At 43.4% G+C, this 27,273-nt stretch overlaps 1 protein-coding gene across 1 annotated transcript in view; it reads right to left on the bottom strand.

Moving 5' to 3' along the window:
• The window catches only part of LOC126474218 (putative neural-cadherin 2), a 201,372-nt gene that overhangs the window by 19,317 nt on the left and 154,782 nt on the right, over positions 1-27,273 (bottom strand). The window contains exons 7-10 of the mRNA XM_050101681.1: positions 19,677-19,849; positions 19,448-19,594; positions 6,407-6,712; positions 40-313 (exon numbers count right to left, since the gene is read on the bottom strand). Of these exons, the coding sequence (XP_049957638.1) occupies positions 40-313; positions 6,407-6,712; positions 19,448-19,594; positions 19,677-19,849 (900 nt within the window). The remainder of the gene's footprint in view (positions 1-39; positions 314-6,406; positions 6,713-19,447; positions 19,595-19,676; positions 19,850-27,273) is intronic.

Genomic DNA, 27,273 nt, shown 5'->3' with positions numbered 1-27,273 from the left:
TAGACTATGTCACGAATGAATTTTTGCGTCTAAACTTACTTTTCTTAAAATCTATTCTAAATGAGGATTTTGTGTTGTCATCAGCAGTTGGATCCATTCTGAACAAGAACGGAGGTCCATTATGCCTGGAATAATCATCTGCATCAGTTGCAAATACTTCTATAATCTCTGAGGGTGGTGTGTTTTCTGGAATAACCGGCTGATAATTGCGGAGCAGCTGTGGAGCATTGTCGTTGACATCTTGGACAAAGACTGTTATTGTGGCCGTAGAGGTCTTCGGAGGCGATCCATCATCAACGGCCAATATGTGCACCTGAAATGTTGCGAAAGAGTATGTATCTGAGAATAGTCACACACAACTAAAACATTTTACTTTCAGCCTAATGCGAACTGATAACTTAAGTACTTGAATGGTACACTGAGGTGAGAAAAGTCATGGGATATCTCCTAGTATCATGTCGGACCTCCTTTTTCCCATCGTAGTGTAGCAACTCGACGTGGTATGGATTCAACGAGTCGTTGGAAGTCTCCTGTAGAAATGTTGAGCCATGTCCCTTCTATAGCCATCCAAAACTGCGAAAGTATTGCCGGTGCATGATGTTTTGCATGAACCGACCTCTCGATTACGTCAAATAAATGTTCGATTGGATTCATGTCGGGCGACCTGTGTGGCCAAATCATTCGCCCGAATTGTCCAAGATGTTCTTCAGACAAATCACAACAATTGCGGCCCAATGACATAGGGCAATGTCGTCCATAAAAATTCATTGTTGTTAGGAAGTCCGTGAATGGCTGAAAATGGTCTCCAAGTGGCCGAATATAACCATTTCCAGTCAAAAATCGATGTAGCTGGATCAAGGGATCCAGTCGATTACGTGTAAACACGGCTCACTGCACTATAAAGCCACCACCAGCTTGCACAGTGCTTTGTTGACAACTTGTGTCCATAGCTTCGCGGGGTCTGCGCCACACTCGGACCCTACTATCAGCCATTACAATCTGAAATCAGGGATCATCTGACCAGGCCACGGTTTTCCAATTGTCTAGGGTCCAACCAGTATGATCACGAGCCCGGGAGAGGCGCTGCAGACGACATCGTGCTGTTAGTAAAGGCACTCACATCGGTCGTATACTGCCGTAGCCCATTAACACCAAATTTCACCACACTGCTCTAACGGATTCGTTCATTGTACGCCCCACACTGATTTCTGCGTTCATATCACGTAGTGTTGCTTGTCTGTTATCACTGACAACTCTACGCAAACGCTACTGCTCTCGGTCGTTAAGTGAAGACCATCGGCCACTGCGTTGTCCGTGGTGAGAGGTAATGCCTAAAATTTGGTATTCTCACCACACTCATGACACCGTGGATTTCGAAATATTGAATTCCCTTACGATTTACGAAATGTAATGCCCGATACGTCTAGCTCCAACTACCATTCCATGTTCGAAGTCTGTGAATTCGCGTCATGCTGCCACAATCACGTCGGAAACCTTTTCACATGACCCACCTGAGTACAAATGACAGCTCTGCCAATGCACTGCCCTTTTATATCTTGTGTACGCGATCTACATCTACATCTACATCGATACTCCGCAAGCCACCCGACGGTGTGTGGCGGAGGGTACCTTGAGTACCTCTATCGGTTCTCCCTTCTATTCCATTCTCGTATTATTCGTGGAAAGAAGGATTGTCGGTATGCCTCTGTGTGGGCTCTAATCTCTCTGATTTTATCCTCATGGTCTCTTCGTGAGATATACGTAGGAGGGAGCAATATACTGCTTGACTCTTCGGTGAAGGTATGTTCTCGAAACTTTGACAAAAGCCTGTACCGAGCTACTGAGCGTCTCTCCTGCAGAGTCTTCCACTGGAGTTTATCTATCATCTCCGTAACGCTTTCGCGATTACTAAATGATCCTGTAACGAAGCGCGCTGCTCTCCGTTGGATCTTCTCTATATCTTCTATCAACCCCATCTGGTACGGATCCCACACTGCTGAGCAGTATTCAAGCAGTGGGCGAACAAGCGTACTGTAACCTACTTCCTTTGTTATCGGATTGCATTTCCTTAGGATTCTTCCAATGAATCTCAGTCTGGCATCTGCTTTACCGACGATCAACATTATATGATCATTCCATTTTAAATCACTCCTAATGCGTACTCCCAGATAATTTATGGTATTTGCTTCCAGTTGCTGACCTGCTATTTTGTAGCTAAATGATAAAGGATCTATCTTTCTGTGTATTCGCAGCACATTACACTTGTCTACATTGAGATTCAATTGCCATTCCCTACACCATGCGTCAATTCGCTGCAGATCCTCCTGCATTTCAGTACAATTTTCCATTGTTACAACCTCTCAATATACCACAGCATCATCCGCAAAAAGCCTCATTGAACTTCCGATGTCATCCAAAAGGTCATTTATGTATATTGTGAATAGCAACGGTCCTATGACACTCCCCTGCGGCACACCTGAAATCACTCTTACTTCGGAAGACTTCTCTCCATTGAGAATGACATGCTGCGTCCTGTTATCTAGGAACTCCTCAATCCAATCACACAATTGGTCTGATAGTCCATATGCTCTTACTTTGTTCATTAAACGACTGTGGGGAACTGTATCGAACGCCTTGCGGAAGTCAAGAAACACGGCATCTACCTGTGAACCCGTATCTATGGCCCTCTGAGTCTCGTGGACGAATAGCGCGACCTGGGTTTCACATGACCGTCTTTTTCGAAACCCTTGCTGATTCCTACAGAGTAGATTTCGAGTCTCCAGAAAAGTCATTATACTCGAACACAATACGTGTTCCAAAATTCTACAACTGATCGACGTTAGAGATATAGGTCTATAGTTCTGCACATCTGCCTGACGTCCCTTCTTGAAAACGGGGATGACCTGTGCCCTTTTCCAATCCTTTGGAACGCTACGCTCTTCTAGAAACCTACGGTACACCGCTGCAAGAAGGGGGGCAAGTTCCTTCGCGTACTCTGTGTAAAATTGAATTGGTATCCCATCAGGTCCAGAGGCCTTTCCTCTTTTGAGCGATTTTAATTGTTTCTCTATCCCTCTGTCGTCTATTTCGATATCTACCATTTTGTCATCTGTGCGACAATCTAGAGAAGGAACTACAGTGCAATCTTCCTCTGTGAAACAACTTTGGAAAAAGACATTTAGTATTTTGGCCTTTAGTCTGTCATCCTCTGTTTCAGTACCATTTTGGTCACAGAGTGTCTGGACATTTTGTTTTGATCCACCTACCGCTTTGACATAAGACCAAAATTTCTTAGGATTTTCCGCCTTCTGTATATGTACATACCGCTCTCCCTTGACTTTTGTCACCTCGGTATATATGAATCCTGTATTCTTTGAACAATGGCACACTTAAGGGGAAAGGTCAATTGGTTTGCAGGAATCACTCCAAAAAATCATCTAACAAAAACCTCATACAGTTTCTAACAAATAAAAATTATCCTTATGTCGAAGAAATATAAATTAATGGCTGTACACTCAATAGTGTACAGTTTTTTAATGTCAAGTTAGATAACTAAGTAGAGCAACAACAGAACCGGCAGCTTGATTCAGCGTCTTTTGCAGTTACAAGTATCTTATTTTGTTGATTTACAGACAAGAGTGCTAGATTATATCTTGAATATGTTCACTGCCGATTGTTAAAAAATGTGTGTGAAATCTTATGGGACTTAACTGCTAAGGTCATCAGTCCCTAAGCTTACACACTACTTAACCTAAATTATCCTAAGGACAAACACACACACCCATGCCCGAGGGAGGACTCGAACCTCCGCCGGGACCAGCCGCACTGGGTTAAAACATACTGTTAGTGTAGCTTTAGATGTGAAAACTGTTCAAAAACACATTATGTCGTCTTTGTAGCAGGATGTCCTGGCAGAAGGCGCGCCTGATGGTCCGCAGCGAAGCAATCGTCTTGGCTACTGTTGTTTGCCCTGCTCCTCAGGAATATCGTTTACAAGACATGTCGTTCGATCTCAGAACGTCAGTAAACAGAATCGAGAGCAGAGGATACTGCGGCGTGATCGCAGTAGATGATCTGCCTTCTCCACTTCCAATCTCCTCCACGGTGACCCTTAAGCTTTTAAACAGAATCGAGAGCAGAGGATACTGCGGCGTGATCGCAGTAGATGATCTGCCTTCTCCACTTCCAATCTCCTCCACGGTGACCCTAAAGCTTTTCTATTTTCTTTAAAGTCAGTACCGCCATTAAACTGTTTTTTATTTGCAGGGTTACATTTAGACTATCGTGATTTCGGCTTCAAAGTGCCATTATCAAGTGTTTTAAGTGTTATACAGTGCCTAAGATGGCGTACTGTCGTATTTAAAATACACTATTAGACACATTGTCTAAGGGTCGATATTTCTGGTAAAGCCTCCTGCTTTGTTTTATCACTGAGTATACTATCTTGACTGAATGACAGTCAAGTCATGACAGTTGATTTAGCCAACTGTCATTCAGTGATAAAACAAAGCAGTAGGCTTTACCAGAAATATCGACCCTTACACAATGTGTCTAATAGTGTATTTTTCATACGACAGTATGCCATCTTAGGCGCTGTATAACACTTAAAACACTTGATAATGGCACTTTGAAGCCGCAATCACAATCGTGTAAATGTAACACTGCAAATAAAAAACAGTCTAATGACGGTACTGTCTTTAAAGAAATATATTATGACTGTGGCTCCACATTATGAAAAAATTATTTTCTATTTCCGCTGTTCTGTCATGTAAGTGGCTTTAACTTGCTCGAAGATGGAGTTGCAGTTTAGACCCCATAAATAACAGGGACGTTTACAAAGTCCTTGCAAGCGTGCAATATTTTCAGTAACTGAGTCAAAAAGAACTATTGAATTGGAAAGAAAGGGCTTTTGATTACAGTGGAGAATGGAATAGTTCGGCTGTCACGTGGCTGCAACATCACAACCTGTACTGACAATAGTTGAGTGTAAGATGGGCAAGGCAGCGATATCAGCGCATTTTGGTCGTAGCCAAACCATGGGTGCTCGACGCACGAAGTGCGTTCATCTCCGAGGGTATGCAGGAAATGGACTTTTCATTCACCATGATGCAAATGTCGTGTGACTAGGGCGTCCCGTCGGGTAAAAGGTTCGCCGGGTGCAAGTCCTTCGATTTGACGCCATCGCGTCGATGGTGATGAAATGATGATGGTTAGGACAACACAACACCCTGTCCCTGAGCGGAGAAAATGTTGTGTCTAGACAAGACAGCCTAGACACAATGAGAGGAAGCCGAAAGGCACGCGCTACGCTAAAACAGGATGGCGGGAGGTCTGAAACAGGATACGTAATGAATGCTATAAAGAAAAGTACGTAGCTTCTGGAATACTTAACTTTAATCCATCCTTTAGGTACATCTGGAGATTGTGGCGATACAAGTGAGACTCTTTAGATACATGCAATGTTACTAATGGCGCCTTGCTAGGTCGTAGCCATTGACTTAGCTGAAGGCTATTCTAACTATCTGCTCTGCAAATGAGCGAGGCTTCGTCAGTGTGCATCGCTAGCTACGTCGTCCGTACAACTGGGGCGAGTGCTAGTCCGTATCTCGAGACCTGCCTTGTGGTGGCGCTCGGTCTGCGATCACACAGTGGCGACACGCGGGTCCGACATGTACTAATGGACCGCGGCCGATTTAAAACTACCGCCTAGCAAGTGTGGTGTCTGGCGGTGACACCACAGAAAATCTCCGACCCAACCGAAAATCGAACCTGGGCCCTTAGGATTGACATTCTTTCACGTTGACCACTCAGCTACTGGGGGCAGACCACCATGATGCAGAGGGTGTACAGTGAGTACCTCGATTCGAGGACAACCGCCTCCTCCAGAGCCAACTGCAGCAACATGCTAGGCGCCCCTGTGTGGCCGTGCGGTTCTAGGCGCTACAGTCTGGAACCGCGAGACCGCTATGGTCGCAGGTTCGAATCCTGCCTCGGACATGGATGTGTGTGATGTCCTTAGGTTAGTTAGGTTTAAGTAGTTCTAAGTTCTAGGGGACTGATGGCCTCAGAAGTTGAGTCCCATAGTGCTCAGAGCCATTTGAACCAGCCAGCAACATGCTGATAAACATGAAGTGCAGCACACTAACTCGACTTGTAACAGCATATAAAGTGACCACTGTGCAGGTAACTACTCGCCACTTCAGTGCTAGACCATAACAGCAAGTGTGCTGCGACTCCATCCAGAACCACTTTATTCACCCTTGTGTACAGATACGGTATACTGTAGTGGCACCTGTATTGCTGCTAGCATGTGTTACGTAGCCCAGACTCTTTTCAGACACTTTCCTTATTAATTCCTCGACACATGCGCGAATCTGTCTTGTGTGATCCTGACTAGGTGGCTTACCTTGTGACGCGGAATTTCCTCCCTGTCCAGATGTCTCCGAATGAGCAGTTCGCCATTGTCATTGATGTTGAAGTGTCTGGCAGCGTCCGTGTCGTTGCCTATCCTGTAGGATATCTTGCTGCTGCCGCCCCCATCGCGGTCTGTCGCTTTGAAGGTGGCGACTTTGGTCCCCACTTGGGCGTCCTCCATTACGGCGACCTCCGTCATGTGCCTCGCAAACACCGGCACGTTGTCATTCACGTCCCTCACCTTCACCGTCACCCACGAGTACGCCGTATGGTAGGGCTCGGTGGCGTTGTTGTCTCTCTGCAAGCAAATGAAGAAACATTGCACAGTTCTCAGATATATTAATCATATCGTGAAGGATCTATCACAAAAAGAAAGATCGAAGGAAGATTAGCGCTTAACGTCCCATAAACGTCAAAGTCTTTAGAGATAGAGTACGTGTTCGAATTAGAAACGATGATGATGATTTTTGGTTCGTGGGGCGCTCAACTGCGCGGTTATCAGCGCCCGTACAAATTCCCAACCTTTGCTCAGTCCAATCTCGCCACTTTCGTGAATGATGATGAAATGATGAAGACAGCACAAACACCCACTCATCTCGAGGCAGGTGAAAATCCCTGACCCCGCCGGGAATCGAACGCGGGACCCCGTGCTCGGGAAGCGAGAACGCGACCGCGAGACCACGGGCTGCGGACGAGAATTAGAAAAGGATGGGGAACAAACTATACCAGCACTCGCGTTAAATGATTTAGGAATATCACTAAAACCTAAATCTGGATGTCCTGAGGAGAATTTTAACCGGTGTCCTCCAGAGTACAAGCCCAGTGTCTTACTACAGGAATCTGCCAATAGGCTCCATCGCAAATTATTGAATGTTTTTTTTTTAAGTGCTGCAAAAGAAAACTGCAAGAACTACCACGCTCTACACCTCATGCACTGAAATAAACCCAAAAAAACGTTTTTCTATTCCTTTCATAGGACCCATTTCCTATCAGATTCAGCGCATGCTTCGCAACAAATACAACTGCAATGTTGCCTTCTCTACTAACAATAATCTGAAGAGAAACTTCATTCATAATTTGAAATTCATTCGCTCCCCTACAAAAAGTTCTGGCGTTTATAAGATCATCTGTGATACCTGCTCCTCCTATTATATAGGGCAAACTGGATGTGCTTTCACCGTCAGACACAAAGAACATCTTTTGAGAAAGAACGGCACCAGTCCCCTAAATTCATCTTTTGCCGATCATCTCTTAATTACTGGACACGTGCCTAAAGCCATAGGCGATAGCAATATTCTGCATACCGAAAAGAAAGGGCGTAGGTTAGATGTTTTAGAGGAATTGGAGATTGTGAAACATCTCTCTCGTCATGATGGCCTCGTTCTCAACGAACAGCTGCAGCTGCGAAATAAAAACTTTTTCGACTGTATAAAGCCATTGCTTGATCTTTGATTCAGATTTCCTCATGCAGTTTACCGAAATGTTGTTTTCCTGTTACATCTTTGCTGTTTTCTTGTATGTCATAACTGACGTTTTTTTACGTTACAAAATGTGTTTCTGTTTAAAGCAGATAAATATGTAACATCATCCTATTATTATTAGTGCTTACGTTATGCCTGAATCAGCTGCATCACAATTTCATCTGTCTAATTTTGAATGTACAGTAGCCTAGTTGTTTCTGCGGCTACTAGATGGCGCTCGTAGCAACACCATGTTTACTTGCCCACACTTTCTAACGTGGGCACCTCAGTCTTGTTGCAACCCTTGTGCACTCAAGTACGAGCAGCCCTTAGCGGCTAGCCATCTTATTTACAACTATTAATGACGTCGCCTTTCCGGATTAGATTTTTTTAAAATGTGACTTGTTAGTATTACATTTTTTTCCAGTCAGTACAAACTTTAATTTTATTAATATATTGTATACCTAATATGTTATAGAACAGTTAGTTTAATTCCGAAGACGACGCTCATAGTAGCGTCGAAACATGGTCAATTTTGACTTAATATTTGTGACCGAGGGCTTATGTGTTCTAATATGTTGGAATACCTTATGTGAATACCCCATAAAAATGATACAGGGTATCCAGCTTGTTGCGCATTCTTTCCTGTAGACAATATATCATCAGCGAACAGTTCTAGTAATGGTGCTGACTCTAAGTGGTGATTAAATTATGTGTATTGAACATTAGTGTGCCTAACACCCTTTTTCCGCTTTCGTTCAAGTTGCTTCTGAAGTCTGCGGGCTTTCAAATAACTACGCACCCTCCGAATCAATGCTGCAATATTAAAAGTTTTGGCTGGTTTCGTTGTCTAGGGGCTGGGGTACGTAGTTTCCGCATTACAGGCCAAATACTGCTGAGTCTACATTATACGATAAGAATACACACATGATTCGTATGGTCGAAGGTTTCTATCACTCGGCAATTGAGAATTATGAATGTAACATATAAATTTATAAATGAAAGATTGCAATTAAATAAAATCTGCAGGTACTATCTCAGCGACTTTAAATTACGAGTACGATAGTAGAAGTACTTTTGAGAATGCGGTACATTTCTGCAAAACACTTATTGGTGTCGATGGTCCAGCAATTAAAATATAAGTTGAATAACAGGGAAACAATAGTCTTACTTCACGTAATTAGTTATGAACAACAACATAGCTCGCGAGATATTCTTCTAAACGCACACTACGTCTTCACTGTAGAAGCCACGGAAATCTCACAAGTGCACAAGTCGGCACTCCGAAGTATTTCTATCTGCCGCGACCACGCGCAAACCGCTCCACACTCTCCAAGTCTTTCCGCCGCTCTGTCCTGATCGCGTCCAGCACTCACTCCCGTGTCCAGTGCCCTACCGTCCAAAAATGCCGCCCTTCTCCGAGCTACCTCGTGTCCTCTCCGGAAACTCGCTTCTATCCAGTCTCTCCATTCACGAGCGCTGTGATTGGCTAGAGCGCTCGCGCCATGTCTTCATGCCAACGCACAGTCACAAACATAATGAAACATATTCTAAATACTGGATTTACATTTAAATACTTGAAATTAAATAAATATTCCTACGGCTGGACCATAAACACGCTCTAACGCACATTATTAAATGCATAAACAAATTAAATAAACATATATCGAAGGAATAGCAACAAATGGTAGGCCAGTAGCCTAATGTCTCTGTGCTTTCTAAAACACAGTAAATATTTAACCAATTGCTGCATGAATAGTATATATCGGATATAAACAAAGACATAGATGAATAAATATACGAGGTGTGGCTAGAAAAAAACCGGACTAGTACTGGTGAAACAATAAAACGAATGCAATAAGGCTGAAAGTCGCGTGGCCTGTCACGTGACTCTCGCTCCGCCTACTGCTCGAGTTTCATCTGCCTCCTGCACTCAGTCTGCTCGTGGCGTCTGTTTTAAGTAGTTGACGTTTTGTCTGTGCGTCGGAAAATGTTGAGTGTACAGAAAGAACAGCGTGTTAACATCAAATTTTGTTTCAAACTAGGAAAATCTGCAAGTGAAACGTTTGTAATGTTACAAGTGTACGGCGATGATTGTTTATCGCGAACACAAGTGTTTCAGTGGTTTAAACGATTTAAAGTTGGCCGCGAAGACACCAGTGATGACACTCGCACTGGCAGACCATTGTCAGCAAAAACTGATGCAAACATTGAAAAAATCGGTAAACTTGTTCGACAAGATCGCCGTTTAACAATCAGAGCAGTGTCTGAGTTAACAGGAGTTGACAAGGAAAGTGTTAGGCAGATTCTTCATGAAAGTTTCAACATGAACAAAGTGTGTTCAAAAATGGTTCCAAAGAGTCTCACAATTGAACAGAAGGAACGCCGAAGAATGATTTGTTCTGACATCCTGGAAAACATTGAAAGTGATCTCACCTTCTTACAAAATGTTATTACCTGCGATGAATCGTGGTTTTTTACTTACGATCCCGAAACTAAACGCCAATCGATGCATTGGAAAACTCCTGGTTCTCCACGACAAAAAAAAAGCACGAATGTCAAAATCGAAATTCAAGGCAATGATGATTGTTTTTTTTGACATCAAAGGGATTGTGCACATTGATTGGGTACCAGAGGGACAAACAGTGAATCAGCATTACTACATTAGCGTCCTGGCTACCCTACGTGAGCGAGTACGGAGAAAACGGAACGATTTGTGGAGAAAAAAGTCATGGATCCTTCACCAAGACAATGCCCCAGCTCACAGTGCGTTGTCAGTGAAGACGTTTTTGGCAAAACACAACATTCCCATCTTAGATCATCCACCCTACTCACCTGATTTGGCCCCCTGTGACTTTTTTATTTTCCCTAAAGTCAAATCAGCTTTGAAAGGAACTGGATTTGAAACTGTTGAAGCAGTAAAAGAAAAAGCGACGGAAGTAATGTATGGACTTACCGAAAATGATCTGCAGCATTGCTATGAACAGTGGAAAATTCGTATGGAGCGGTGTAGAGACCGAGGAGGAGAGTACATTGAAGGAGATAAAATGAAATTGTAAATAAATGTTTTTTCCTGCATCAGTCCGGTTTTTTTCTAGCCGCACCTCGTATTTATAAGCATGCTGCTACCGTTTTTCGTGTACCTGTGGAGTACTTATGGCCTGACACTTTGACCTCCAATAACTCCTGTACTATTTAAGTTACATGCCCGTAATTCATACAAATTTAGGTTTACACTAATAGATTTCTAAAGACATAGCGATCGACAAAATCGGGTGAAGCGTTTATATTTTGGAAATTCGTTGCTGAGTGTTACTTGTATGATTTACCGTCAGATACTAAACTTTAAACTAATACAGATATCGAAAATCTGATTACACCATCAGAATCGTTGTGCAAATAATAGTAATGTACATGTTTCTTTTTGAGGTATCATGATTAATCTGGCTACTATTAGTTTGTATACGAACTGTGAAATGTCTGCCATTAAGGTTTCACAAAGTCCGCCATCTTTGGCACTCCCGGCATAGACATCTCCTTCGTCGACACAAAGCACCGTCCTCGTCACAGCAGAATTGCCAGCCACGCGGCTGGACCGTGCGCTGGGGCTGCCCCTCTCGTCCGGCTAACGTTTGCCACCATGTGTTTGCTGCCGGGCCCCGGCTTTGACGAGCGTCCTGTGCGGCAGCCGCCCCAATTCCGAACGTATAATATTTCCAGGGCGCCACAACGAGCCCGTTACCTCAGAAGTCATACAGCTAATAAAGTATCTGAGGAAAAGCATATGGGCATCCGTTAGTGGACATTAATATGGGGAGTGTCCCCTCATGGACTTCATGATGGCCTAGATTCCGCTGGGGACACATTCAGTGAGGAGTGATGACGTCTGTGGAGGAATGGAAGCCCTTCTTCCTGAAGAGCCGAAATCAGAGAACGTAGCAATCTAGAGCAGTGTCTACGTTCTAATTCATCCTGAAAACGTTCCAGTGAGTTCAGGTTGTAATCTGGGCAGGCAAGTCCGTATCGGGAATGATGTCCACGAACCATTGCTCACAAATGCTGCTTTACGAGAGTGTGCATTGACACACTGATATAGTCATTGCCTTCGAACTGTTCCGCTACGTTTTGCAGTACATAATTCTGTAATGCTGTAAAATATGTTCATATCTTTCTGTATTTAGCTCTTTGTTAAGGGGGGACGTTGATGAAAAACACACACTATTTCAAAAATGCACCAAATCACAGTTTTTGAGATATGGCAACAAAATTTTGTATCACGCTTTGCATGAAAGTAACACATTTACATATAAAATCCTATGATTATATATATTCAACGTTTTTTAATGAAATTTGAAGTTTTATTAAAAAAAATGTATGTTCCTTTTTCTCAGAAAGTATTCAAGAGATTTCTACGAAACTTTCTCTTTTTCATCGTCGGCCAGTGTGGCCGAACGGTTCTTGGCGCTTCAGTCTGGAACCGTGCGACCGCTGCGGTCGCAGGTTCGAATCCTGCCTCTGGCATGGATGTGTATGATGTCCTTAAGTTAGTTAGGTTTAAGTAGTTATAAGTTGTAATGGACTGATGACCTCAGATGTTAAGTACCATAGTGCTCAGAGCCATTTGAACCATTTTCTCTGTTTCATCTCTTTATATTTTGTAAGCTTCCCTCATGAGGTTTTGGAATAGGTCAAATAGGAGAATTTTCATAATTTTTTAATTATAATTCCACAAGTACAATTTTAAATTCATGCAAAATTCAAAGCCCTTTGCCCCGTATCTCAGCTTGCAATCAGAATTTCAAAATTTTCTCTTGATACTACGTTTGTTCGGTTTACAGAAATATGTGTACAAAATTTCATAATTCTAGCATTCATAGAATCTGAGGAAAAGGTACATAAACTTTAAAAAACAAAATTTTCAGGAAACGCAATTTAAAGTTCAACCTAACTTTTTTCCTTATGTCACTTCTTCAGAAGGCACCACATTTGTACTCTAGGTCGTCTTTCCCTTCAAGGCTTCTTTTCTGGTTTCTTGTTGTCTGTCTACCAGGTCTTCAACTGACTTTTCAGCTGCAGAGAAGTGTTGTAAATCTGTTTTTCTCAGGATGTCTTGAGTAAAATTTCCTATCTTGAAGCCCATTCTTTCTAATACCTTCATCCTCCCGACGTTTATCCAGTTTTTTATACACTCTTTGTGATCGTGGCGTAACTGAATGAAGAAAGAATCTAACACTTGTATAAATCTCCGTCAGTATCACAAGGCAGAAAAAGAATTGCTTCGTCATAAACGATGCAGCTAGTTTGTTATTGTTTGTTAAGATACGGAACAGAGTCAAAGATGGTCTATAAAACCAGAGAGTATGTATCACGGCCTTCTATATGTATCCCGCACACGTTTGGTTGAAAGTTGTTCACTGAGCTGGTATGGAAGTGCTGCTTCAAAACATAGGTGTTGCAGGGAGGTCACGTCACACTTTTAATTATTTTTCAGTCACTTCGGATGCGATTTGAACATTGAAACTTTGGGACATTATTGTCCATGAGTTGTACTAACAAATAAAAAATGAATCGAAAATTGACATTTTTGGTCAATTTCATCAACGTTCCCCCTTAAGCGCAATAAGAGGACAACGTCCTGACTACGACAAACACTTCCGTACAGTAACACAAACTGATCTGTGCTTCGCTGTTGGCATTGCACATGATGGCAAGTGACGCTCTTTACTCCATCTCAAGCTTCGCTTAGCATTGACTTCAGAAATGTGTCGCTTGTGAGAAGCTGCTCGATCATTATACCCATTCTTTTTTTAATGCCCTACTCACAGTCATTGTGCCAGCTGCACTGCTGTACTTTGGGACCCACGAGTGATCCCTTCTGCTGATTTGATGCGATTTGTCACAACCACCCTTTGCAGTGCTCGACGGTACCTGAAGTCTGTCTGGTCTTGGTTTAGCTGTGGTTGTTCCTTCACATTTCCACTTCACAATCACATCATCAACAGTCTACGTGGGCAGTTTCAGTAGGGTTAAAATATCCCTGGTGGGTATGTTGCTAAGTGACAGCCAGCGACTGACTAGGCGACCTTCAATGGCACTGTGCTCTGCTGGTCGACTCATTCTGCTGTTTCTTTTTCTCTACTGACTAGACAATGCTCCTCGCATCCTTTTATACTAGCGGGTCTGCCTCTCGTCGCATGTATTGGTTGATTCCGCAGTACGAAGGGTGTTCGGCTACTTTTGGTGAGCTAGTGCATTTTCTATAGGTTGTACACACGAAGCGAGTCTCACGTATTCATCGATTAGATGAGTGTACAGAATGATATAAAAAAATGCTTACAAAATTAGCCAGCCAACAGAAGGGCGGAGCGAAGTGTCTCGGGCGTTAATGTACTACACTCGTATTCGTAGACATTTGATTCAAATCCCCGTCTGGGCATTCAGATGCATGTGTAGCTTGATATTCCTAAAACACTAAGAACAGTGAGGGGATGTTTATTTTGAAAAGAGGGTGTTCTAATTTATTCCCTTTTCTTCTTATCAGCACTTTGTCGACGGAAAACCCTGAATTCCTTCCTTCTAATGGAAGGTTTTGAACAAGACATTCAGGAGTAACATTCATAGTACTACTAGGAGCGCAACAGGACAAAACCTTTAGGAGAAGATAAAGATTGCAACACATCCAACAAATAATCGATCACAATTTGGTTCAGTGCCATTTTGAGATGAAGAGGACGACCTGGCGAGCCGCATCAGACAACATGGAAGACTGGAAAAAAATATCTACTCTCAATGGCGAAACATTGTGCAACAGCGGAGTATATGAAGAACACCACTTGATTGCGTTTGTTCATATACAGGGTGAAACTTCGTGGCAGATTAAAAGTGTGTGCCTGGACCAAGACTCGAACTCTGATCTTTGCCTTTCGCGGGCAAAGTGCTCTACCATGGAGGTCAGCTAGTTCTGCAAGGCTCGCAGAAGAGCTTCTGTGAAGTTTGGAAAGTAGCGTCTCCTACTTTCCAAACTTCACAGAAGCTCTTCTGCGAGCCTTGCAGAACTAGCACTCCTGGAAGAGCATTTGCCCGCGAAAGGCAAAGATCCTGAGTTCGAGTCTCGGTCCGGCACACAGTTTTAATCTGCCACGAAGTTTCATATCAGCGCACACGCCGCTGCAGAGTGAAAATCTCATTCTGGCCATATACAGGGTGTTTCAAAATGAATATATGGGTTTTAAGGCTTCTTAGCATTTATTACATTCAACTTACAATTATAAATAACACATGAAATGAAAGAGCAACTCAAACAATTTTGTTTGTATAGCTGTGCGCAAAGGGAAGAGTACGGAACGAGCAAGGGTGATTGAAGAAAGTTTTGAAGAAGTGAAAGTCTTTCAGGCGGTAGGCTAATCGTGAATTAGCAGTTCCAGTGATGTCTTTGTGGAGGCTTTTAAGGAGACGCTTACAACTGCGTCCTTATCGCTTGCAGTACTTACAGGCCCTAAAGCCTCCTGACTACAATTATTTACGACTTTCACAAACAATACGTTAATGCTTGACACTGAAGATCATGTCGTCTTCAGTGATGAATCGACATTTCATGTAAATGGTTCAAATGGCTCTGAGCACTATGCGACTTAACTTCTGAGGTCATCAATCGCCTTGAACTTAGAACTAATTAAACCTAACTAACCTAAGGACATCACACACATCCATGCCCGAGGCAGGATTTGAACCTGCGACCGTAGCGGTCGCTCGGCTCCAAACTGTAGCGCCTAGAACCGCACGGCCACTCCGGCCGGCGACATTTCATTTAACTGCAGATGTGAACCCACCTAATGTATGCATCCTGGGGGTCAGCAGTCCCCACGAGATGGTACAGCTGCAACAAGACTCCTTTAAATCGAAAGTTTTTTGTGCCTTATCCGGGAGGAACGTTTATGGTCTTTTATTTTTCGGCGAAGAAACTGTAACTGGTGTTTCTTACCTTGATGCGGTAGGACTATGACTCTTCCTCAGTTGTAAGAAGCTGAACCGCAAACTTTGTTTGCCAGCAAGACGATGAGCCGCCACACTGGAATAACTCAGTAGGCTATTGGTTAAATGTCGTTGTACCCGACCGCTGGCCTGGTCGCAAAGAGACGGATGAAAGAGCTTGTTTTGCATGACTTCCACGTTCACACACGATCTGACGCCATTCCATGTTTACCTTTGAGTTCATAAAGGATCATGCGTATGCGCCTCCGTTAGTAGCTGATCGACCCGACATTAGAAACATCATTGTCGCTAAAACTACTCCAGACACCCTGATCAGTGTTTAAGAAGATCTCGCCTATCGACTCGATGAGTGACGAATGATGCTCACATTAAACTCTTGTAAGGAAAGCTGTTGGAGTTGCTCTTTCATTTGTTATTTCATTTTTGTATGTTGCAGTTTTTATTTATTTACATTAATGCGCTACTGTTTTTATATGTGAAAACTATAAGAAAGTTGCACATAGGACATTAGACTCTGTGAGTAGCATATTTGCTATTCAAATTGTTACTCACCACTTTCAGTAAGAACATTACTGTGTGTGGTTACTAACATGCACCGGAGTCTGCTATACTGATATAATTTTTAGAAGTATATTGTTAGACACTTTTTGCAAATTCTGTGATGAACCGCGGGAAATGTGACAAGTGCGTTTCTGACGTCACTTGCAGTGTCTTCATTACTGGGGCGGACAGAATCATTCTGATTCAAAGTGAAGAATTCTGAACTTTTATCATTCATATAGCTTTGAAGAAATGTGTCAGTATAAGCGAAAAGTACAGGGTTTCCCAGAAAGAATGACCCGATATTAACTTGTAATAATATTGAGACAAACTAGGTAACTGAACAGCGCTAGACGAAATCGGCATGATCTAGAGTTTCAGAAAAAATCCTCTAGATGTCGCTAGGAGCGCTGATCTTGAGCGTGCAGCCAGTCTCGCGCAGTATGGCGTCCACGCAACAGAGGACGTGTTGTGTTATTGAATTTAGTCGTACTCAATCAGTGATCGCAGTTCAGCGGGCGTTTCATATTGGACTTCGTGCTAAACCACCATCACCAAAGAACATTTGACGGTGGTATAAACAGTTTGAAGAAACAGGGTGCCTCTGTAAAGGCAAAAGTCCTGGCCGGCTATGCATTCCTGAACAAACAGTGGAACAAATACGACGAGCATTTGAGCGTAGCCCCCACAAGTCTACGTGTCATGCCAGCCGAGAACTTGCGTTACCACGCATGACATTGTGGCGTGTGTTACGGCGTCGTTTAGCCCTCAACCCGTACCGATTACAACTGGTACAAGCCCTTCGAGATACTGAGAAGTGAAGCGAATGGACTTTAGCAGTGCTATTCTAGAGGACATGGAAGATGAAACTTTTATGTCACGGTTGATATTCAGCGATGAGGCTACTTTCCATATTAGCGGCAAGGTTCACCATCATAACGTGCGTATATGGGGGCTCCAAAATCCTCATCAAACAATTGAACACGAACGTGATTCAGCAAGAGTGAATGCTTTTTGTGCTGTTTCACAAAGCAAGGTTAATGGACCCTACTTTTTTGAGGAAGAAAACAATCATATCTTGCATTGCTATGTAACTGGTTATTCATACAGCTTGAATCTGACAATTTCATCTATCAGCAAGATGGAGCACCACCGCACTGGCACAACAACGTGCGCAGTTTCCTCAATGCCAACGTGTCTCAACGTTGGATAGGGCGTACAGGACCGCGAGGCCAGGCTTTACACTCTTGGCGTCCTAGGTCCCCTGACTTAACACAATGTGATTTCTTCCTGTGGGGATTTGTTAAACAATGTGTTTACATCCCTCCCTTACCTCGTGATATTGATGAACTAAAAATCAGAATATCAGCTGCTGTAGCTTCAGTGACAAGACACCTTACGCTCAGTTTGAGATGAATTCGGCTATCGGCTAGATGTCATCCGTGCAGCCAGTGGAGGACATATTGAACATTTATGATGGATTTTTATAAACTTCTGTCTTTTCCGAGTAATTTAGTAAGCAATCTGTTGGTGTTAAGCTCTTCTTCCTAATAAATAATTCTATTTAAAATCGGGTCATTCTTTTTGGGACACCCTTTATTACACTCTTCATTTTCTGGCATTAACGACGCGATACAATCTCTAAAGACTGTTGCGTGTGCAACAACGAATGTACTCTCACAAGGGAACCTCCCCATCGCACCCCCCTCAGATTTAGTTATAAGTTGGCACAGTGGATAGGCCTTGAAAAACTGAACACAGATCAATCGAGAAAACAGGAAGAAGTTGTGTGGAACTATGAAAAAAATAAGCAAAATATACAAACTGAGTACTCCATGCGCAAGATAGGCAACATCAAGGAGCAGCTGCGGAACGAGATGTCCTTGGTTCAAATCTTATCTCGAGTGAAAAGTTTAATTTTTTGTACAATCAACTTCGCTCTCCAAAATTCCAGGACGTGTTCAGATTTGCTTGGACATATGCAGGATTTGACGCTCTACACACGGAAAAATTTGAAAACGTTAAAAACATATGTTTTGAGAGAGCACAGGGAAAACTGTGTGACTGTGAAACTGTGGCATTCATGTGTTGCAGTTTATGTGACAAACTCTTATGTTTTCATCACTTTTTTGGGAGTGATTATCACATCCACAAGAAAACCTAAATCGGGCAAGGTAGAAGAATCTTTTTACCCATTCACCAAGTGTACAAGTTTGGTGGTTCGACAACATATTCCTGTCATGTGACGCACATGCCGTCACCAGTGTCGTATAGAAAACATCAGACGTGATTTCCTGTGGAGGAATCGGTTGACCTATGACCTTGCGATCAAATGTTTTCGGTTCCCATTCGAGAGGCACGTCCTTTCGTCTACTAATCGCACGGTTTTGCGGAGCTGGCGCAAAACACAGACACTAAACTTATAACAGTGAACAGAGACGTCAATGAACGAACAGACAGACCATAACTTTCCGAAATTGAAGAAAGTAAACTTCTCACTCGAGGGAAGATTTGAACCAAGGACCTCTCGTTCCGCAGCTGCTCATGCTAACCACGGGACCACGGAGTTCCTGAGCTGACGCTATCCTTGATGTTGCCTGTCTTGCGCATGGACTACTCAGTTTGTATATTTTGTTTATTTGTTTCATAGTTCCACACAACTTCTTCCTGTTTTCTCGATTGATCTGTGTTCAGTTTTTCAAGCCCTATCAAAATGGTTCAATTGGCTCTGAGCACTATGGGACTTAACTTCTGAGATCATCAGTCCCCTAGAACTTAGAACTAGTTAAACCTAACTAACCTAAGGACATCACACACATCCATGCCCGAGGCAGGATTCGAACCTGCGGCCTTAGCGGTCGCGCGGTTCCAGACTGTAGCGCCTAGAACCGCTCGGCCACATCGGCCGGCTCGAGACCTATCCACTGTGCCAACTTATAACTAAATCTGAGGGGGGTGCGATGGGGAGGTTGCCTTGTCAGTACGTTTTGGAGACACAGAGACTATTTGCTTTTACGTATCGGGAGGTGTTAGTAACTTACCTTGTCAGTGACCTGGATTTTGAATCTGAGGACGTTCCTGTAGGCATCTTCATAATCTAGAGGTTTGATGATTTTTAGAGACCCGGTTCCGTCACTGTTCGTCACAAGTGCGAACCTATCCGCTCCGTAGCCACTGTCGTCGACCACCTGGAAAAACGGTTGTTCACTTGTTATGTTATACGCAATGCAAGCCAAGCGACACGCAACTCAAAGACCGGTGGCAGCTCACCGCGTACTGGAAGGCGCCGTCCTCGTCCTTGTCCCGCGCAGTGACGGTCAAGATGGGCTTCTGCGGCAGGCTCTCTGCGTCCGTCTCGTCCACCTCAACAACCCACTCGTCCTTTGTAAACTCGGGCGGTGTGTCATTGACATCCTTCACGGTAATGGACACAGTGGTGGTTCCTGTTCATAAGGATAAACTGTTACTCGTCTATTCCTGTCAACTTAAAGACCTGTACAGGGGTCGGACAAAAATATGGAAACAGTGCAGGAAATGTATGCTTGAACATAAATGCAGATGCTAGCGAACCCCTGCAGGTCGCGCTGGTGTATCTGACCACGAACGGCACCTGTGCAATGTCCTCAATACACTGCAAGTGTCTATCGTTAAAATACACAACTGGCCATTAAAATTGCTATACCAAGAAGAAATGCAGATAATAAACGGGTATTCATTGGACAAATATATTATACTAGAACTGACATGTGATTACATTTTCACCCAATTTGGATGCATAGATCCTGAGAAATCAGTACCCACAACAATCACCTCTGGCCGTAATAAAAGCCTTGATACGCCTGGGCATTGAGTCAAACAGAGCTTGGATGGCGTGTACAGGTACAGCTGCCCATGCAGCTTCAACACGATACCACACTTCATCAACAGTAATGACTGTCGTATTGTGAGGAGCCAGTTGCTCGGCCACCATTGACCAGACATTTTCAATTGATGAGAGATGTGGAGAATGTGCTGGCCAGGGCAGCAGTCGAACATTTTATGTATCCAGAAAGGCCCGTACAGGACCTGCAACATGCGGTCGTGCATTATCCTGCTGAAATGTAGAGTTTCGGAGGGATCGAATGAAGGGTAGAGCCACGGGTCGTAACACATCTGAAATGTAACGTCCACAGTTCAAAGTGCCGTCTATGCGAACAAGAGGTGACCGAGACGTGTAACCAATGGTACCCCATACCATCACGCGGGGTGATACGCCAGTATGGCGATGAGGAATACACGCTTCCAATGTGCGTTCACTGCGATGTCGCCAAACACGGAGGCGACCATCATGATGCTGTAAACAGAACCTGGATTCATCGGAAAAAATGCCGTTTTGCCATTCGTGCACCCAGATTCGTCGTTGAGTTCACCATCGCAAGCGCTCCTGTCTGTGATGCACGTCAAGGGTAACTGCAGCCATGGTCTCCGAGCTGAGAGTCCATGCTGCTGCAAACGTAGTCGAACCGTTCGTGCAGATGGTTGTTGTTTTGCAAACGTCCCCATCTGTTGACTCAGGGATCGAGACGTGGCTGTACGTTCCGTTACAGCCATGTGGATAAGATGCCTGTCATCTCGACTACTAATGATACGAGGCCATTGGGATCCAGCACGGCGCTCTGTATTACCCTCCTGAACCCACCGATTCCATATTCTGGTAATAGTCATTGGATCTCGACCAACACGAGCAGCAATATTGCCATACGATAAACCGCAATCACTATAGGCTACAATCCGACCTTTATCAAAGTCGGAAACGTGATGGTACGCATTTGTTCTCCTTACAAGAGGCATCACAACAACGTTTCACCAGGCAACGCCGGTCAACTGCTGTTTGTGTATGAGAAATCGGTTGGAAACTTTCCCCATGCCAGCACGTTGTAGGTGTCGCCACCGGCGCCAACCTTGTGTGAATGCTCTGAAAAGCTAATCATTTGCATATCACAGCATCTCCTCCCTGTCGGTTAAATTTCGCGTCTGTAGCACGTCATCTTCGTGGTGTACCAATTTTAATGGCCAGTAGTGTAAAATGATTCAAATGGCTCTGAGCACTATGGGACTCAACATCTGAGGTCATCAGTCCCCTAGAACCTAACCAACCTAAGGACATCACACACATCCATGCCAGAGGGAGGATTCGAACCTGCGACCGTAAGAGCAGCGCGGTTCCGGACTAAAGCGCCCAGAACCATGTCGTTATCATAACAATGTTCTGTGTAGCTGTGTGTGCATTATGTCGGAGCTAACTGAATTCAAGCGTGGGAAAATTGTTGACGCTGCCGTAACCAAGGTAGCCGAAGTGTTTCGGATTTCAAGAGCCACCGTATAGAAGACGTGTACCACATACAGAGAAAGCGGAAAAACGTCATCCACTAAGATACAATGCAGATGAAGATGTGTTTTCAGTGATCATAACGGACGGTCACTGAAGAGGATGGCAGCTGCAAAAGTTACAGTATTACTGAATTCGCACTCGTGAACCCTGTCAGCACCAAAACAACACGAAAAGAGCTCCACGAGCTGGGAACTGCATGGTGAGCTGGAATTCCAAATCCACACACGTCAGTGATGCGAATGCTCGTAACCAGGCCCGGATCTAGTGGTAGGGGGGGGGGGGGGGGGGGAGAGCAAACTGGGGTATCTGCCCCGGGTGGCAATTTCAGAGGCCACCAGATTCATGTTATTCGAGAAAAAAACAAAAAAAAAACATTGTTTCACAAGGCGCCTGGCATCTAGCGCACATTGGTCCATCAATTATTCCTATGATTTTGAAACGCATCCCTGTTGGTTTTTGAACATTTTGGAATACGTTGTAAATTGGTTTCTGAAGTTGATTTTCGAGTGAGTGCATAGTGTATTCCTACGTGATGTTTCTGCCAGGGAAATAAACTTTCCCGCAGACAAAAGGGGCGGGGCTATGAGCTGAGCTGAACAAGCCCGAAAGGGTGAGTGCCAATCGCTGTTTGTTTATGTGTTTGATTAGGTGCGCAAATGATCGGCGTTGTTATAATTACTACCGGTAGCGAGATTCATATATTCAGACCACCAGAGTGGAAATAAACGACCGACAGGAACAACAGGTAAGAAAGATTACATATTAATCGTCTCAGTGAATCCAAGAAAATGGAATTTTGGCAGAAAATGTGTTGCCAAATCGCTACACTACTAAGGGCCAGTCGTACAGTGCTCAGTTAGAAGCCGCTAAAGTTCTGTTCTCGGAATAGCGCGGAAAATACGTTGTACTTGCACGTAAAAACGCATAACCGGAGAATAAACGCGGGATAACTAAACTGGTAATTCTGGCAGCGTCAGTGAAGTTAACCGGAGAATAAATTTTGGAAATGGCAGGAATAGTTGCAGAATTAGTGGTGACAAGATTGTTTGTTAGAACAAGGTAGGAGAAGGAATGGGGACATTACACAAGTTATACGGCAGAATATGACGATTTCAATTTTATACGAAAATTTCGTACTACTTCTTATTGACCCCATGCTTGAGAAACCGGAGCGTATGAACGAAATGTGAAACTATTTACTAATATAAAAGTTTTGCTTGTAGTAGGCCTAATAGGCATTTGATATTTGTACTTCGTGAATTATATTCTATCGTGATATCTATGTAAATGAGGTAGATAAAAGCGACAATTTGTGCCAAAACAGTCTCGCTTATTTGGCAAGTGCTACAATTGCTGCAATAACAGAAAGGCATTTTTCGTTTTATCTAGCAGACAGTGACAAAAGGGACATAATCAAACCGAGAAGCCACACCAGTCTTGGGTACTATTCGTTTCAGTATTAGACAACATCTTGATTTTTTATGTAGCAAAACGTTTGACGAACTTTGATGAGGTATTAGATTCTGTTGCAGAAAGGAAAGCACATCATGTAAAGCTGCAGCAAGATTAGAGAGCAAAAAATGCTGGGACCTAAGGATTGAAGAAATGTGTACTTACTGGCTTGTCTCTTGTTTCATTTGTTTTATGTTTCCTGTATTTAATTTTATGTCACACAAAAGAGACAGCTATTAGCTAGTAGAAAATAAAAGGTGCAAAGTTTCTAGAGAGTTCGTATTCTCCTGGTCACAAATAATCTAACCCATTATTAATCTTGAGCTTTTTTAAAGGGGGTTAGGATGTCAAACCGGCGAAATGGAAGCAGCAGAGGCACCACAGCGCTTTTTAATTTCCACTGTCCTGAATATATGTTTGATGGCTTGCATTACAAAATATACACGTTTGAATTCCACAGAACGAATACAGTGACATGCGATAGAAGAATGCTGTGTGATGAGGTGTGGCACTGCACTTTGATACATTTAAGTCCAAATAAAATGTCTTACATTTCCTCGAATACATATATTTTATGTATCAAACTCTTCAGAAAGATATATACTACAAAATGAACATAGTTTTGAAATTTTTTTTTAAATTTTTAACGTACTGTTTCAAATGAGTGAAGGGGCGCTACTATCAAGTTTTTGCCCCAGTTCGGAAATGTAGCAGACATGGGGGTTGCTCGTAACAGGAAAACGCGGTGCCGAGGTCATGAAAACTGGATGGTGCAATGGGGGTATGTCATTTGGTCGGATGCGTCTTGTTTATCCATATTCCCAAATAGTGGTCGAATTTGCGCCCTAAGACTGACACATGTCAGATGTTCGGTAATGACTTGGGAAGATACATCGTGACATTTCATGGGCCCCATGGTTACTCCGCAAGGCTGCATTAATGCCAAGGGTTATGTGACCATTTTGGCTGATCATGTCCATCCCATGACACAATATTTGTTCCCCATTACGACAAGACCTCTGTAATAGTCTGTATAGAACTGTTACGTCATTTCAATTTTTATTTCGTTAGGCTATAATTATTAGACAATTTTATTAATTGACTAACCTTTACCTCGCAGCTTCACCCACCTATACATATACTGAACATGGCTCCTCCTCCCCTTCTCTGTGTTCACCGCTTTCTCCCTCTGTCTAACCACCTCTTCCTCCCCTCTCTCCCTGTATTTTCATCCCCTCTTCCCCCACTATTTGTCCATAGCCTCTGCCCCCTCCAGTCGTATCTCCCACCCTCTTCCACTGACCATACGTTCCTATCCCTCTCTCTTTCCATCTCCACCTCCACCACTTCCTTTTCCATGTGCTTATTACCCTTCTACACCTTCCACCGGCCTCAAGCATCTCCCCCTCATCCCCTCTCTCTGTCCACTGCCTCCTCCCTCTCGCTGTGTCCACTGCATCCATCCCCTCTATCCATCTCAATCTGTTCCCAACCATGATTATTGGCATGTTTAGCTCCTGCAATGCAATTCAATAAAGTAGGCCAATACTGCTTTCACAACACTCCAGTCAGGGATGGCAGACTGCACAATAGTGGAGTGAAAATCATTTATGTGTCCCTAATGTACAGGCCACCATGAAAAGCAGGTCGATAAAGCAGCCTGACAGTACTCCAACACAATAGCCTGTCGTAAAGGACAACCTGCGTGTCAGGGCCTGGAAAATTGTTTCTTGGCCATCATGTAGGATGCCCAGTGGAGGAAGTTGTTTTGCCAGGCCGATGCCTGTTGTGTATGGTAGCCTATATTCCAGTGCTGGAAAAACATGTTTATGCCAGTATCTACATCTACATCTACATGATTACTCTGCTGTTCAATGAACCACCTTCAAGCTGTCTCTCTACCGTTCGAACGGCACGCGGGAAAAAAGAGCACTTAAATTTTTCTGTGCGAGCCCTGATTTCTCTTATTGTATCGTGATGATCATTTCTCCCTGTGTAGGTGGGTGCCAAAAGAATGTTTTCGCAATCGGAGTAGAAAACTGGTGACTGAAATTTCATGAGAAGATCCCGTAGCAACGAAAAACGCCTTCGTTTTAATGATTGCCACTCCAATTCACGTATCATGTCTGTGGCACTATTTCCCCTATTTGGCGATAATATAAAACAAGCTGCCCTTCTTTGTACTCTTTCGATGTCATCCGTCAGTGCCACTTTATGCGGATCCCACACCGCACAGCAATACTCCAGAATAGGGCGGACAAGCGTGGTGCAAGCAGTCTCTTTAGTAGACCTGTTGCACCTTCTAAGTGTTCTGCCAGTGAATCGCAGTCTTTGGCTTGCTCTACCCACAATATTATCTATGTGACCGTTCCAATTTAGGTTATTTGTCATTGTAATCCCTAAGCATTTAGTTGAATTTACAGCCTTCAGATTTGTATGACTGATCGCGTAATCGAAATTTAGCTGATTTTTTTTAGTACTCATGAGAATAACTTCACACTTTTCATTATTTTAAACATAGCTGCGTAACAGCAACGGTTCCACGTAATTAGATTTAAAAACAGCCGACCCGTTGCACAGGATAAAGTAATCTTTACCTAGGTTTCGATAAGTTTAAACCTATCTTCTTCAGAAGTCGGCACTATTATATTAACATGGAATAACACGTCGTTGCCATTTTTACAAACGTCTCCGTAGCTCCATTAGTCAAAATCAGATATTGCCCTAAGAGTAGGGTTTGTCAGATAAATAAAATTCAGTACATGGAAGCTGGAGAGCGCATAAGCAACTTCTGAAGAAGATAGGTTTAAACTTATCGAAACCTAGGTAAAGATTACTTTATCCTGTGCAACGGGTCGGCTGTTTTTAAATCTAATTCACACTTTTCCTTATTCAGGGTCAATTGCCACTTTTCGCACCATACAGATATCTGATGTAAATCATTTTTCAAGTCGTTTTGATCACCTGATGAGTTTACAAGACGGTAAATGACAGCATCATCCGCAAACAATCTACTCAGATTGTCTCCTATGTCGTTAATACAGACCAGGAACAATAGAGGGCCCATAACACTTCCTTGGGGAACGCATGATATTACTTCTGTTTTACTCGATGTCTTTCCGTCTATTACTACGAACTGTGACCTTTCTGACTGGAAATCACGAATCAAGTCGCACAACTGAGGCGATACTCCCTAGGCACCCAGTTTGGTTAGAATACGCTTGTGAGGAACGGTGTCGAAAGCCTTCTGGAAATCTAAAAATATGGAATCAATTCGACATTCCCTGTCGATAGCACTTATTACTTCATGAGTGCCCCAGGGAAGCGTGGTAGGTCCGCTGTTGTTTTCTATCTACATAAATGATCTTTTGGATAGGGTGGATAGCAATGTGCGGCTGTTTGCTGATGATGCTGTGGTGTACGGGAAGGTGTCGTCGTTGAGTGACTGTAGCATTGAAAGAATTTGTGATTGATGTAAAGAATGGCAGCTAACTCTAAATATAGATAAATATGAATTAATGCAGATGAATAGGAAAAAGAATCCTGTAACGTTTGATTACTCCATTAGTAGTGTAGCGCTTGACGCAGTCACGTCGATTAAATATTTGGGCGTAACATTGCAGAGCGATATGAAGTGGAACAAGTATGTAATGGCAGTTGTGAGGAAGGCGGATAGTCGTCTTCGGTTCGTTGGTAGAATTTTGGGAAGATGTGGTTCATCTGTGAAGGAGACCGCTTATAAAACACTAATACGACCTATTCTTGAGTACTGCTCGAGCTTTTGGGATCCCTATCAGGTAGGGTTGAGGGAGGACATAGAAGCAATTCAGAGGCGGGCTGCTAGATTTGTTACTGGTAGGTTTGATCATCACGCGAGTGTTACGGAAAAGCTTCAGGAACTAGGGTGGGAGTCTCTAGAGGAAAGGAGGCGTTCTTTTCGTGAATCGCTGCTGAGGAAATTTAGAGAACTAGCATTTGAGCCTGACTGCAGTACAATTTTACTGCCGCCAACTTACATTTCGCGGAAAGACCACAAAGATAAGA

The sequence above is a fragment of the Schistocerca serialis genome, chromosome 4, assembly GCF_023864345.2.
Source record: "Schistocerca serialis cubense isolate TAMUIC-IGC-003099 chromosome 4, iqSchSeri2.2, whole genome shotgun sequence".
In the NCBI taxonomy this organism is placed as follows: domain Eukaryota; kingdom Metazoa; phylum Arthropoda; class Insecta; order Orthoptera; family Acrididae; genus Schistocerca; species Schistocerca serialis.
The sequence above is the reverse complement of the archived record's forward strand: the minus strand, read 5'-3'. Positions and strand labels throughout refer to the sequence as shown.